Source organism: Nematolebias whitei, chromosome 23 (genome assembly GCF_014905685.2).
Source record: "Nematolebias whitei isolate Nwh7 chromosome 23, NemWhi1, whole genome shotgun sequence".
In the NCBI taxonomy this organism is placed as follows: Eukaryota; Metazoa; Chordata; class Actinopteri; order Cyprinodontiformes; family Rivulidae; genus Nematolebias; species Nematolebias whitei.
This window is the reverse complement of record NC_056520.1, coordinates 9,765,927-9,781,292: the sequence shown is the minus strand read 5'-3', so window position 1 is coordinate 9,781,292 and position 15,366 is coordinate 9,765,927. Positions and strand designations below refer to the sequence as shown.

The 15,366-nt window shown below is 42.4% G+C and overlaps 1 protein-coding gene across 1 annotated transcript in view; it reads left to right on the top strand.

The window, feature by feature from the left end:
• The window catches only part of LOC119428911 (sodium channel protein type 2 subunit alpha), a 79,710-nt gene that overhangs the window by 22,350 nt on the left and 41,994 nt on the right, over positions 1 to 15,366 (top strand). The window contains exons 7-11 of the mRNA XM_037696608.1: positions 5,593 to 5,829; positions 6,433 to 6,496; positions 10,304 to 10,445; positions 10,563 to 10,769; positions 14,409 to 14,687. Of these exons, the coding sequence (XP_037552536.1) occupies positions 5,593 to 5,829; positions 6,433 to 6,496; positions 10,304 to 10,445; positions 10,563 to 10,769; positions 14,409 to 14,687 (929 nt within the window). The remainder of the gene's footprint in view (positions 1 to 5,592; positions 5,830 to 6,432; positions 6,497 to 10,303; positions 10,446 to 10,562; positions 10,770 to 14,408; positions 14,688 to 15,366) is intronic.

The window sequence follows — 15,366 nt, the reverse complement described above, 5'->3', positions numbered from 1 at the left end:
ACTGGCATTTCGCTAACATCCAAATGCACTCCCCATGATTCCCCCCCTCCCCCCCCACCTCTCACCCTTCCCCACCCACGTTTCAGCTCATCTCACTGTAGCTAAGCCTGATGACGCTTATCGCCGTCCTTTTGCTGCCTTTGTCCCAAGGCCAGTAAAAGCTGGAATCTGGCTCCAATCTGAACAGATTGACGGGATTCTTAGCTTTTAGATACATCCTTGAAGGCAGAACTCTTTTTGGTTGAAATCTACTCTTGCCTTGGGGCCCTTCCAAGTAGATTTGTTGCACTATTTCCTTTTCCTTTTTGCATGAGACATTGCAAAAGCCGATTTTCTTGTGGCAAGCTGTTGTGTGTTAGTGTGTGTAGGGTTTCTCCTTACCTTGTTTTCCCGTGCATGTCTTGTTCAGTGTTGTGTGTTTTATGGGGAAAAAAATGACATGGTGAAAATAATGATGATGATGTGAACGCTAAAATAATTGGCTTATTAATTAAAAATCACCTTGTGATCATTGAGTTTCACGGTTGAACACGGTTTAAAGTCAGAGTAAAGCAGACAAAACAAAACTCTGGACATGTAAAACATCGTGGAAACATATGGTACAGTAAAACATACAAGATAAAATCAATCTCTGAAAACCTAGCATGAGTTTCCAGTAAACCTTAAAACCTACGATATCAGGACAGTAGGACTGTACTTGTATAGCACCTTTCTATCTTATCGAAACACTCAAAGCGCTTTACTACACATGTGCCCTCAGTTACCCATAGCACTTTACTAGATCTCTACAAAGCTAATTGAACAAATCATTCTAAAGAGACTAATCAGTGCTTTATCACATTCATACACCAATGGGACACACTTCGGCATGTGACTGCTGGTGGATTCGAACCCCCAACTCTTGAATTGGAGGACGAATGCTCTAACCACTCAGCCACAGCCACCCCAAATCCACAATATCCACAAGCTTATTCTAAACTATGTTCAGGGGTTGATTCTCAGATACCACCAACATCAACTAGATCATTGTCAGACTGACCAAGTTAAAACTAGGGATACGATATTGGATTTTTGGCCGATATGCCAATATGTTAAAACTTATTTGGCCGATCGCGATACCGATATTTTATATACGTTCCTTTGTCAGAACATTGCCCTCTTATTTGGGCTTATTGGCTAGAAAAACTGTGTAAGAGCTGGTGACATATATTCAGTAACAGCCATATGATATGCATAGCACTTTAACTTATATTAAATGAAAAGTGTTAAATGTTATTAGCATTAGTCACCTGCGATGCTGTCTCACTTGTGGAGGCTTGTTCCAGGTTCCTATAGCTGCAGTGTAGGATCCTCTGCACTCTTGTGCATGAAGGACGGCCTTTTTAAGTTCAAAGTTTTTGTCTATCCATTGTGCCGTAAGACTAATCATGCTAACGGGGCGAACACTTGACGTCCAAATGTCTGTGGTAAAACTCACCAAGCGCTATCGGCTATTAGCTTCTCAATGACATCGGAAATGACGGCTTGTAACTCGAGTAAGGCTACGTCAGAAAATTATCTCAAACTGGGGACGATGTAGCGAGGCTCAACGTAGTCCAAAAATCTTCGGAATCTGACATCCTCACCAACGGGAAAAAAAAACCTTTCACACCGCCGACATTTTGAATTTTCCTCTCCGCCGTGAGATCAGGTAGGTGCACGTGACGTCATCACATTGTGTCTCCGCTACAGGCTTCCTTGTCACTGGGTTGTCATACAAAACCAGTGCCTTTTATATCCGTGAGTTATTTTGATGGAATGGCCGATGTCCGATATTGAACTTTAATGCTAATATCGGCTGATACCGATACCATGCCGATAATATCGTGCATCTCTAGTTGCAACCATTTTTGTGTTGGACTATGGTCGATTAACTGTGGTGGCCTTCTTGAATCACGTTTATTCCAAAAGTTAACGGTTACAGTCATACATCCAGTTGATTACTGATACTGGTGTGCACAAAAAGGCTCATTGTTAATATTGAGATTTCCTCATGCGATTAATGAAAAGAATCAATCACTGTTGCAGTGGGGTAATCTCAGTTGTATTCTGTAAAGGTTTGTTAAATGTGGGATGAAAAAGACTGTTAGCAGTGATTTTTACCTCGTGATCCCCGTAACAAAGCGTCCACTGGTTGTAGGTACTAAACCGCACAATGATTTTCTCGTGTCAGTGGTTGATGTGTCCTGAATTTAAAGATTGATAAGCAGCAGTGTTGAATGTCTGCCAACTACCTCGTACAGTGTATTTATCTATGGAAACAGTCAAAGGGACTGAAACTAGGTCAGTGATAGCAATGTACAAGAATGAGCCCTTGGGATAAAGAAGTGTGACATAAATGAAGGAGTGGTATGTATTTAGGCTCAGATTTGTTCAGTGAAGTATGCAGATAAAAGATCACCACCATCCTACTTGAATCCAGATATTTATTCTGGAACATCTTCTAAACTCTTTCTGATTGTGCCATTTGGTACAATTCGTATGAGTCTTGAATACTTCTTAAACTTCGGTCTACTGTATTTCCTTAACAACCACAATCTTAGCTTATTTTGGTGTCTGAGTTATAGTGTAGCTTCATTTAACATCTGTAATGCTGCCCTCAGGTTAGGATGAGAACTATTAGAATTTTGTCACAGAAGGAGGCAGAATTTGTGCGCAGTCCATCTCTGAGCCGACTCACCTGCACAAACTCCATTCCCACACCCAGGCCTCCAGCTATGCCCCCACTCACCGAGGGTTTCGAGTAGGGAGAGGATTATGTTGGCAATAAGCCTAGGGTTCCTGTCAGGGTTCAGGTTTAGTCTTGGCAGTCGGGGCTAAGTTCAGGGTCAAAGGGTGGGGTTATGGTCGGGGAATGGTTTAAAGACAAAGGTCAAAGGGTTAAGTTTAGGGTCAGGGCTTTGGGCCAGGTGTAGCAGTTTGGGTTGGGTTTGGCTTGGGGTCAGAAGTCAGGTTAGGTTTAGGAAAAGGGGTCTCAGGTTAGATTTAAGGTCAGGGCTCTAGGTCAGGTGCAGCAGTCTAGTTAGGGTTAGACTGTAGGTTGGCTTTGCTTTTTACCAATTGAATCCAATTCTTTTTCGTCACAATAATCTTCTCAAGTTTCAGTAATCGGCTGAAGTTTGTGAAATTCTGACCTTCAAGAAAAGATGCGCTTATACGATGGAAGGAGGAAATTTAGTTAGCTGTGTTTTCTGAAGCTATCTGGTATTGTTGGCTTGTTGGTCACTAAACTGTTCAGTGTTCATTAGATGTGTTCACGCAACCAACATGGAGAATTTAAACCTGCCCCAAAACATTCTGACCTAGAATTTTTTTAATTTTTTAAAATCTTGGCTTTTCTTGGGCTAACAGCTCATCAATTTGGTCACATGATTCAGTCACGTAATTTACCTACTAGTAACATATATGTCAGAATCAGACAAGCATAGCAGTGTTTCCCCTAGGTAATTTGCCTCGGCAGGGCACTCGTCTCGATGAGTCAGGTCTCTCTTGTTAATGAGTCTCCAAGGCTCAGTGGGATTAACCTGTCTAAATAAAGGTTGAATGAATTTTGTCCACGGGGGAAGTGGGGATGTGTGAGAGAAGCGGAATGCTACATCTGTAGATTTTAGCTAACACATCTGTATTGCACGCTACTAGCTTAGCGCTACGTCAGTGCCAGCAGTTTTCGACGGGGTGGGGGGTAGTTTGGTAGGCAGGGCAGTGTGCCCTGCGAAACACTTCTATTGTAGACCTTTCATCAGTCACTTTGGCTGTTTCCGCACTAGTTAGCATCTGGCTGTTCACAATTTTAGCTTACAATTTTTAAATTAAAGGTATTAACTGTTAGTATGTGGGAAAAATTTGGGAATCTAGTTTCTTACCTACTTATTTTTATAAATCTCTATGACATTGCAATGAGTATCTTAAGATAATCAGCTTGAATTTTGGTAAAGTACAAAAACTTTCAGCTAGCTGTCTTTTATAAAGCTATCTGTTGTGGTTGGCTTGCTTTGTCTATAAGGAATAGTATTAGGTGGTGGGGTTAGTATTTAGGTGCCTTTTAAGATTTGCACAACGCTGCGCAAATATTTTAAATTTGCCTGTAAAACTCTGAAACAGAAAATCTTTGATCTTTGCTAACATTAGCTCATTAATCCGGTCTGAATTCAATTCTGATTTTTCATATTGAGTTAGCTTAAGAAGCTATCTACAACAGGTAAAAGATTACCGGTAATTGCTCATATCTCCACTTCATTTAACTTCACACTTCTGTAAATCCCAGTTTTTTACATTTATTATCCAGTTATTTTCTCAAACATACAATGTGTTTAACATGCAACCCTCTGAACCTGCTTTACTCTGTCTTTAACCTTGCTTAGTTCTGGTTTTGTGGCATTGCAAAGCCATGTGCAAGCAGTGCCAGAACATGTTGATATACTCTTACAAGAACACATTTGTGACAGAGCACGGTAACATTACAACAAGGATTAAGGAATGCAGTTTTCAAGCTCTTAAAGAAGAAAGCATTTATTTTCTTTATGTAAGAATTAAAAGAACATATTCACTCCAGTACCTTTCATGCCAGATCATTTGTTACAAAAACGAGCTCAGTATTTGTAAAAATGATCAAGGTACAGCTTTTTTTTTTAATTTTTGCTAAGATTGCTTTAGTGTGGTGGCCATTTTGAATCAGTTTGGCTCCAAAGGCTAATCATTTGTAGGTGTACAACCTCTGATTACTTTCTGAGAGTTTTATTAAAATCTGTTCAAATGCTGATTAAGTATTTTTGCTAAACGACAGACGAACAAACAGTTACTGGCAAAATAATATTGGGCGATAATTACACTTTTTATTACTAGTTTGTGCACAATCCAAAACTCTTTTTGTTTAAGGGCATTTATTTGGAGATATAATTTGCAGTGGTCCCAACCCTGGTCCTTGTTGAACGCCATCCTGCATGTTTTAGTTGTTTCTCTGCTCCGACACACCTGATTTTAATTAATGGATAATTAACAGGCTTCTGTAGAACACGGGACGTAATTAAATCACAAATCAGGTGTGTTGGAGCAGGGAAACAACTAAAACATGAAGGATGGTGTTCCTCAAGGACCAGGGTTGGGAACCCCTGGAGAGCCTCAAATTAGCATGTAATCTATATTTCTATATTCTTTAACCCAGTTGTTGTTGTGCTGTGTTCATACAAATATACCAACCAACATGTCCTCACTGATTTTGTTGCACATGACTGAGGACTGTAGCAACTGCACAAAACAGAGCTCCCTTAAAGTGTTGCAGTGATTTTCCTAGTAAGCCCTGTCGGCCATGTCTTTGAGACCAAACAGATTTATTCCTAATCCTAATTTGGGGCTGAAGACATGCTGTACATTTTAAGCAGTGAACTTTGTCAGCTTGGTTCCTGTATGATATTAAGTTCATACAGAAAGCATCACTGCAGATCCTCATGGCGCCTTGCTGCTGTAAGCTCCTATTGGTAGCTTCTTCCCTGCTGTAATTACCACCCTGTAATTGCTCTGCACTGTCCCTCTACCTCGCCCCGCTGTCCCGTTCAGGCCTGAAGACCATCGTGGGCGCCCTGATCCAGTCAGTGAAGAAGCTGTCGGACGTGATGATTCTCACCGTGTTCTGCCTCAGCGTCTTTGCCCTGATCGGCCTGCAGCTTTTCATGGGCAACCTGAGGCAGAAGTGCATGCGCATCTTGAACAACACCAGCAGCAGCAATGACACCGACATGAACCTGCTGGGCTTCAACACCACCTTCAACTGGACAGAGTACATCAACGATGAGCGTAAGCCGAGTGAAATGGCACGAAAGCGATGCCGAAAGGGGGTTAACTGGGGTCAAGTTTGCACCTAAGTCAGACGCCGGCTTCTTCATAGGGTAGCAGTGGCGGTTGGTGTTAGAGGAGGTCACTGGTTTACTGCCGTGATATGGAGAGACAGGTTGGCTTGGAGCACGCTCTCCAACAGAGGCTGTTGGGGAAAAACGAGGCAAATGTGGCGGATAATCGGCACAACAACGCAAGCCTGACGTGAGATTGGTTGACATGAGCCACCTGAAGTGCCAGAGGAGAGTGAGTCACTGACCATTAGAAGGCTCTAGAGGCGACATGCAGAAGCTATGCGACGAGCTGACGTAGAGTCAAGACAAGACGGATAGGGTTGATTAAAATGACATTGTTCTGGAGCGTGGCGCCTCAATGGCCTCAGATTTTGAGTGCATTGACTGTAAAGTTCTTCTAGCTTCACAAGAAGACTGAATGCAGATGGGTGTAACAGCAAATGGAGATAAGCCACTAGATGCATGTTGTTTTTCTTAATCTGCTGCTTCTGTGCTGTGATGTGGCTCTGACTGACCATCCCTCTGTCTCTCCCTCCCACCTCTACTTTAGGTAATTACTATTACCTTCCTGGCCGTAGGGATGCACTGCTATGTGGAAATGGCAGTGGTGCAGGGTAAGGCTTGACATGTTTTATTTATATGGACAATTAAATGCATCACAGAGCTCAGCATACCCAATTAGTGTCGACTGCAGCCACCACGCCAGGCCTTTCAAGAATCTAAACTACAGTGTGGCTGCTAGCATCATTTCTTGTGGTATACAAAACTTGGTCTTCACTTGTAAACAGGAAAAGAAGTCACACCGTTTGCTCAACAGGTGACAAGAATCTGCCAAATTTTATACTGATTGGCGTGGTAGCTGTTGGTAATATCTGTAAGGTGTTTAAAAAGACAGAGGAGGCATGAGAGGCGTATGCCCTCAAGACAATGAAAGGTTTTTCCAATGCTTTATTCCTCAATAACATAAGACATACAACATTGGTCCAGTAGATGTTTAAGGGTACACCAAAGGAAACAAACAAAAACCAAAAGATAGCTTTTCTTTACCTAAAAATATACCAGTCCAGAGGGAAAAACAAACCATCCCTGTACATTAGGAGGCAAGTCATGTACAGCAAAGTAGGTTTTGTCAACACTTCTTCTTCCTTCTTCTTTCGGTTGTTTCCTCTTCAGCAGTTTGCCACAGCAAGTCATCCTCCTCTATCTTGAACTGTCCTCTGCATCCTCTGTCCTGACTCCCATCTACCTCCATGTCCTCTCTTACTGCATCCATGTATCTACCAATTTACCAATGGTCCCACCTCTGGACATGTCCAAACCATCTCAGGCTGGTCTCTCTAACTTCATCTCCCTTGTTCAACCTGTGTTGTACCTTTCATTCCTAATCTTATCCATCCTTGTCATTCCCAGGTCTGATGACTCAAATTCAAACAGTCCGATTAGTTAACAACTAGTTAAAAACTGAACTGAATGCATGTCTGTATATAAATAAGCATAGAAATGGATATAATGGCTATTTATGCCAACAAGCAGGATGAAAGTTTAACATCAAATATGTTCAAGCTGACAATAAAAATGGGTATTAGCAGAAAGTATCATAATAAACTTTGTACATCTTTTTTGTCCCTCGTCGTGCAGCGAACAGGGGAACTGGAATTAACTCCCATTCATCCGCCTGTTTGATAGTGTGAGCTGGATGAGTTAAGAAAAAAGCAATGCGCTCACTTCCATTTTGGTGTGTGGCTGCATCTAGGCATAAGAAAGGTTGCAATCAAAAGTTGGGTTGCCACGTCAAACTCCAAGATGGCCGCACCCCTATACAGTAGTCCCTCGCTACTTAGCGGTTCGACTTGCGCGGACTCGCTCTTTCGCGGTTTTTCAACGTATTGATGGATGAGCCATACGAGCGGCATGGATTGTTTATTTCAAATAAATTATTTTTAAATGATTTGGCACCAATGTGCAGCCCACAGGTGCAGGGAGACGCTTCCTCTGCAGCTTGTCACGATCTCTGCTCTCAGCCACATGCGGCTCTCTGCCACGCCCACATTTCTCCTCCGGCTGAAGCAGCTTGGTGAAGGGTTAACCCTTTGCTGTCTAGTGGCACTGATCGACTTTTGTCTTCGAACTTAAAATTCAAAGTTTGTCACATCGTAAAATCGTCATAATCACAAAATATAAGTGTTAAAAGTTATTTTTTAATTATTTTAGAACTTCTATGTTCAGTTGTTACAGTGTAATTGATCAAGAAGTACATTTCTGCTCCGTGCTGCTGCTGCGTGAAGGGTTAACCCTTTACCGTCCTACTGCACTTCTCTACAGTTTAAATTTAAATACTGTAATATTTTAAATAACCCATGAATTGATTGTTTATTTAAAATATTACTGTATTTAAATTTTAATTGTTTATTTACACAGAAGGTGGAAGATTGGAACAAAAACTTGAACTTGGACTACTGTATCCCTACTTCGCGGTTTTTCACTTATCGTTGGGGGCGTGGTCCCCTAAACCCCATGATAAATGAGGGACTACTGTATGTATGTGTGTGTGTGTGTGTGTGTGTATATATATATATATCAATAACCGATATAAATATGTTTTTTTCTTCCCTAGACCTACCTACAGAGACTACATAGCTTTCTCTGCTGTGGAATTAAAATACTACATTATTCTGCATGGTCTTTGTCAGTTTGATCTGCTACCAAATGCAGATGCCATAAAGGGGCTGAAAATGACGTAACGGTTCAACTTGGATTATGTTTAATGTCAAAGTTATTCATGAAATTTACTCGGTCTCTAACACAATGACAACACTTGAACAATGCAACTTTGTAATTTTTCACAAATCTAAACTCAGCCTGTCCACAAGTACATGTGAAAAACGCATAAGTAGTAGTGCAATAATAGATATACATGTCAATTTCTTAAATTAAAAATTAACTTAAAACAGTACCTTTTATATCGGTGAGTTATTTTGATGGAATGGCCAATGTCCGATATTTAACTTTATCGCTAATATCGACCGATACCATGACGATAATATCGTGCATCCTTAATATATATAGATCAGCTCCCTTGGTGGGGGCGCTCTTCATATTATTATTATTATTTTTTTTTTTTTTTGGTCGACCGGGTGTGGGGAGACGGGACTGAGTCCTAGTTGCCGGTTTTTATCGACGAGGATGTGGGGGGTCAGCAGGTCGGCGCCATCGGTTCTTGAACATTCGTCTGTGTGACCCGCGTCACTTTTTTCTGCTGTCGTAGAAGTTATTGTATCTGGTAGTTTTTCTGTTATTTTGATGTTGTTTAAGGAGCTTCGCTAATTTTTTTGTGGGTAACATTGCTTTCTGTAACGTAAAGTAGCGAAAGTTTCTAACGATAGACACTGGGTGGGGGTGGAGCCCTGTACGTTAGTAGCCACTCCGCGCTACATCGATAGTGACAGTTGGGGGGGGGGGGGGGGGTAGCGGAGTGTTACGTCAGTAGCACTTTTGCCAAGACATTTGTATTGCGCTACATCAATACCGGTAGGCAGGGCACTCAGTTTTGTTGATGAGGTGGGGCGCCCCTCTTGTGTAATTGCAAGGGAGACACTAGTGTGTAAACCACCCACCCCATTCATAAGAGGAAACAGCTTTTTAGTTTTTTTACTGCTTAAAAGTATAATTTCTTCAAATTATTGGGGTGACCAAAGCCACCAATGGCCACCTCCTGGCTCCGCCGTTGTGGTGGTAGATAAAATTGCTCCCTCTGCTCACCAGGATCTATCACTCTGCGCTACCTTCGACAGTGAATCAACATCGCAGTAACTCAAATATATTCCCTTTCCATGTCTTTATCAGCAAAGACTTAATGTAAGACTTCATTCCTTGTCAAAAACTTTCTCTAAACTTACATCAGTTCAGTGCAGCTAAAGACCATGACTGATTCAGCGTTTGTTTTGTTTTCTTTCTTGCATTTAGTACCAGTAGCTGCTCCATTTGAACATCTCACACCAAAAACATTAAGGTTTTCTCACAGTACCTGTTCAACTTCAGTCCCAAAAACACTCATCACCAAAACTGCAAGCATTCACTCTTCGAAGTTCTCTGTGACGGGGAACATTTGTTCTACCACCAGTTAAAATCTAGTTTTATTTATAGGGTCATTAAAAAGGTGTCTGCTTTGAAATTAAGTAAATTCAACCTCAGATGAACAACAGATGAAATATTACACAGTATCCATGTACCAAGCAGCTATTAATAATTAGACGTACTAAGAGGAGAAATTACAAAGGAATCCAACAACTCAACATAATAATTTATTTTTACTCACTGAATGTTTTGATTGTCCTAAATAAATTAAAGCGTATAGCCTCCTAGCATGTCACTACATATAGAACTGTACGTTGTAGTTTAAAGACCTTCTGTCTCTTGAAAAGGCTCTGTCCGGAGGGCTTCATGTGTATCAAAGGGGGTCGTAATCCAGACTACGACTACACGAGCTTCGACACCTTCAGCTGGGCCTTCCTGTCTCTGTTCCGACTAATGACTCAGGACTTCTGGGAGAACCTCTACCAGCAGGTTGGTGGAATTGTGCACCATGTCTGGGATGTTTCTTTGAGATCAATATGTCTGATCCCTTGCTCAGTTTGTAACCACAGTGTTTGTATATCTTCTTCCTTGTGTCGGGTACGTCAGACCTTGCGTGCGGCGGGGAAGCCCTACATGATCTTCTTTGTGCTGGTGATATTCCTGGGCTCCTTCTACCTCATCAATCTGATCCTGGCTGTGGTGGCCATGGCATATGACGAGCAGAACCAGGCCACCATTGAGGAGGCTCAGCAGAAGGAGGAGGAGTTCCAGGCCATGTTGGAACAGCTGAAGAGACAGCAGGAGGAAGCTCAGGTAGGCTTTTCCATACTTCCATGTATTTCATCTGAGTTTCGTAGGTGGGTTGCTCCGTCCTGTTGACAGGACGGGGCGCCCTCCTTTGATAATGGTAGGAGAACACTGAATCTGACTGGAAATGTTGGTCGAAAATGCACAAGTAAGCAAAGCACATGAGGGATTTTGTTTATTTGTTGAGCTTGCAGAATGCTTCAGTTGATGTTTGGTCTCTGCTGGGAAGCCAGCGTTGCCTAGGAGACGTGGGGGATTTAATGTTGGGGATGACAGACACCCTCTGCTGCTCCTTTTGTGCTCAAGGCTCTCCCACTCGACCTAAAGAGATAAACACAGAGTCCAAGAGAAGCTCCACATAGCAGGACTGTGATTTAACTGGCTGTTTTTTTGACTGAGCTCATTGTAGTTGGGGAGAGTCTTCTTCTTCTTTTGGTTGCTTCTTCTTTAAGGGTCACCACAACAAGACATCCTCCTCTGTCTTTGTTCTCTGCATCCTCTGTCCTCACTCCAACTACCTCCATGTCCTCTCTAACTGCATCCATATATCTCCTCTTTGTTTTTCCTGGCAGCTGCATTTCTAACATCCTTCTACCAGTATACTCACTGTCCCTCCTCTGGACATGTCCAAACCATTTCAGTCTGGCCTCTCTAACTTTATCTCCCAGTTGTTCATCCTGTGCTGTACCTCTGATGATCTCATTCCTGATTATTTGGAGACAGTAGCATTGACAAAAGGAGCTGGAAGTGGCAGAGCTGAAGACGATGAGTGACAGACCTGAGTGTTTGTGTGAAATCAAGAAATAAATTAAACTTTTATCTGAATCGTTTCAAAGCAAATCCGGTAAAATATTCATTGTAGGTGGAGAAAACAATAAATTTCACCATTTGATGACTTCCAGAAGTAAGTCATCAAATGACTTACTCCACAAGGATGTGTCCTGAGCCCCCTACTTTATCCTCTACTCTTGTAGGATCTAAGTATAGGGGAGGTAGTTGTGCTTACTGATTGGTGTAGATCAGTTCAAAACTGACCAACAGCAGCCTTCTTCTACTAGAGGACATTTACACCAGCAAAACTAGAGCAAAGAACATTAGGATGGACCCCACCCATCTTGCTTATTCCCTCAGGCATAATGTTGGGCACCTGCAAGTCCAGAACAAGACTGAGAAACAACTTCTGCCTTAAAGCTGTGAGACTCATGAACTCTGTATCTTTAGTTGATCTCTGGACGGTCTTATGTGTTCATTAATAACTTTAGGTTGAAGGAGGGTGTTATATAACGTTCTACAAAACATCCATTCATCCATTATCTTCCACTTGTTCCGAAGTCAGGTCACAGGGGCAGTAGCTTGATCATTAAGGCCCAGACATCTCTTTCCACAGCCACCTCTTCCAGCTCTTCTGGGAGGACCCCAAGGTGTTTCTAGGTCAGCTGAGAGACTCCCTCTCTCCAGTGAGTCTTGGGTTTTCCCCATGGTTTCCTCCCAGTCAGACATGCCCGGAAAACCTCTCTAGGGAGGCATCCAGGCGGCGTCCATACCAGATGCTCCTTGGTAAGGATTTTTTAGTGTAGTATCTTTACTTCAGATGGAGCATTGCAAACTGTGGAGGGATGCTCCACCTGAGTCAGGATTTGGTCTTTGGTGAGAAGTTAAAATATCTGGGAGTCTTGTCCACAAGTGATGGCAAGATAAATTGGGTGATGGACCAAAGGATGGGGTCTTCATTCGCTAAAATGTGAGCATTGCTCCAATCTGCTGTAGAGAATAGATAAAACTGAACCAAAAAGCTAAGCTCTAATCCATTTCCATTTCAACCACCCACTCCATGGTCAGGATAAAAAAAAATAGTGTCTTGATACAATCAGTTGAAGTGAGCTTCCTCTGTAGGGTGGCAGGGCTCTGTTTTAGAGATGAGTGAGGAGCTTGGTCATCCAGACTGAGCTTGGAGTAGACCTGCTGCCTCTTCATGTTGAAGGGAGCTGGTTTTTCAGGCATGTCCCAGTGTTAGGAGCCACTGTGTTAGATGACCAGCAAGTGAGGTCAAGGTTCTTTATTGTTATTCGCACCGCATGTGGTACATGTTGTGGAATGAATTGAGACCAAGTTTTCTGACACTGGGCAGCACATTCTGCTCTAGAATGCCTTGATAGTCTTGAGATTTCATTGTACCCTGCACAGATTTAAGACACCCGGTGTCAGATGCTGCAAAACAGAACAGAACCTCCTCCATGTTCCACAGTTGGCACAGGGTTCTTTTCTCCATTTCATTATTGGCACCATGAACACAGAGTTGATGGGACTTGTTGTCAAAAAGCTCCAGTTTCGTCTCATCTGTCCGAAGGACATCCTCCCAGAAGATTTGTGACTTCTCATTATGCATTTTGACAAATTACAGCTTCATGTTTTGTGATTTGGTGTTAACTTCAGTCTTATTTCATTAGGTCCATTTTGGCTCACAGACCAATGATAAGATCTGACACTAATGAACCTTGACCTTTGACTTCACCTCTAATCCCCATGTAAACCATGTGTATTATAGGTCTCTTCAATTTTCCTCTTGTGGACATGTCCAGGAAGAGGGTAACTGGTCCAGAAAGGAAAACCCAGACACCCATCTTCCTGAAAGATCCCAAGATGTTCCCAGGCTAAAGAGGACATATGATCCTTTCAAGTTCTGTGTCTGTCTTGGGGTCTTCTACCAGTGGTCCTTGAGGAACACCATCCTTGATGTTTTAGTTGTTTTCCTGCTTTGACACACCTGATCTGAATGAACAGATGACAGAACTTGAAGTAATTAAATCACTGAACCAGGTGTGTTGGAGCAGTGAAACGACTAAAGCATGCAAGATGGTGTTCCTCAAGGACCAGTGTTGGGAACCACTGGTCTTGCAGAAAATGACCCAAAACTCAGGCTCAAAATGGCTCAGAACCAAACATTGGAGTGCTCTGAAGTTCTGAGCCCTGATTTAAATCCTGTAGAAATCTGTGGAAGGCCTTGAAACATCTGGAGAAAGAACCCGTCAAACCTGAGACACTGAGGAGTGGACCAGAATACCTGAGGACAGGTGCAGACGTCTCAAATTTACAGAAGTCACTTGTTGACTCAAAAGCTTGGGCAACAAATGACAAGTTAATATACATCCTTTTAGTCGAGGCCATTTTATTAATTTGTTCTTTTTTTTTTTCTGTTTTTGATGCATCAAAGCTGTTCCCTTCTCAGCTGCGGTGCTCTTCTTTGGTTTCCCTTCAGACCTCCACCTCTGCTCCATCCATTAATGGTTTAACCATCTTATCAGGGGGCGTGCACGTTCAGATTCGACTTTTAAATCTTTGTACTGGTCACACCCCTCGTTGTGTTGTCATTTACGAATGATTTCACTTTTTAAAAACATAAGCTCGTTTATGTGTTTTTCTTCTTATAGTTCTTGTTTTTTAAAAGAAGCAGTATTTTCAGGAACTCTCCGTCCACTCAGTGAATCTTATAAATGTAGGATAAAAACATTCAGACGTCCATTTTTAGCAGCGTCTGAGTCCTGTTTGGCTGTTCGCATTCATGCTGCCAGCCTCTCTCCTCCGCCTCTGAGACACAGGCACTCGGGTCACCATGACGACCGTCTCTGTGCTCCGATTGGCTGACAGGTTGCCGCGGCAGCAGCGGCCGCGGAGAGCGGCGAGTACAGCGGGAGAGGGGCCCCCACCTCGGAGTCGTCCTCGGGGACGTCCAAGCTCAGCTCGAAAAGCGCCAAGGAGCGACGCAACCGGCGGAAGAAGAGGAAGCAGCGGGAGGAGGAGGAGAGGGACGGGCGCGACAAGTTTCACAAGTCCGAGTCCGAGGACAGCATCAAGAGGTCCAGCTTCCGCTTCTCCATTGACGCCAACCGGCTGTCTTATGAGAAACGATGCTCCTCACCCAACCAGGTAAAGTCTAACTTGACACCGCAGGTAAATAAAAAGTTTTCTATTTGGTTTTTACACTTCCTAACATGGAAGATGCTCAGTTTAGCCAAGCATAAACAGACTCACGGAGTCAATATGACTTTGTTTTTGTACAGAATAAACTGAGACTGTTGTCACCATAACATACATCTCTGTTAAAACATGAGTGAAGAAACAACGCATATATTTAAAAATCCATTTTAAAAAAATCCTTCTGAAAGCCTGGATATACATAGAGGTAAATAGTAGCCGCAGTTATCTTGAATTGGGTTAATTCCAAAGGTTCACCAGATGTATACGAACACCAAATCATTACTTCCTGGCAGTGTCATTGAAATCCCTTCAGTGGTTCATGAGATATTTCGCTAACAGACAGTGTAAACTCCAATAGTTAATGCCAAAAATGCAACCAAAGATCTTCCTTGATCTCTTTGCACTTAAAGAACATGTTGGAGGACACTCTCAGCTACTACCAAACTAAATTTTAGCTCGTTTTTTCTGAAATTGACTGAGTTGTTGTCATTTTTGTGTCGGCAAAAGTTGATTAGCTGTGGCAGCCACCTTAAATCAAGTCTACTCCGAACATTAAACAGTTGTAAAAATACATCCATTGATTTGCATTAAAATGTATGTGTGTGTGTTATATATATATATATATATA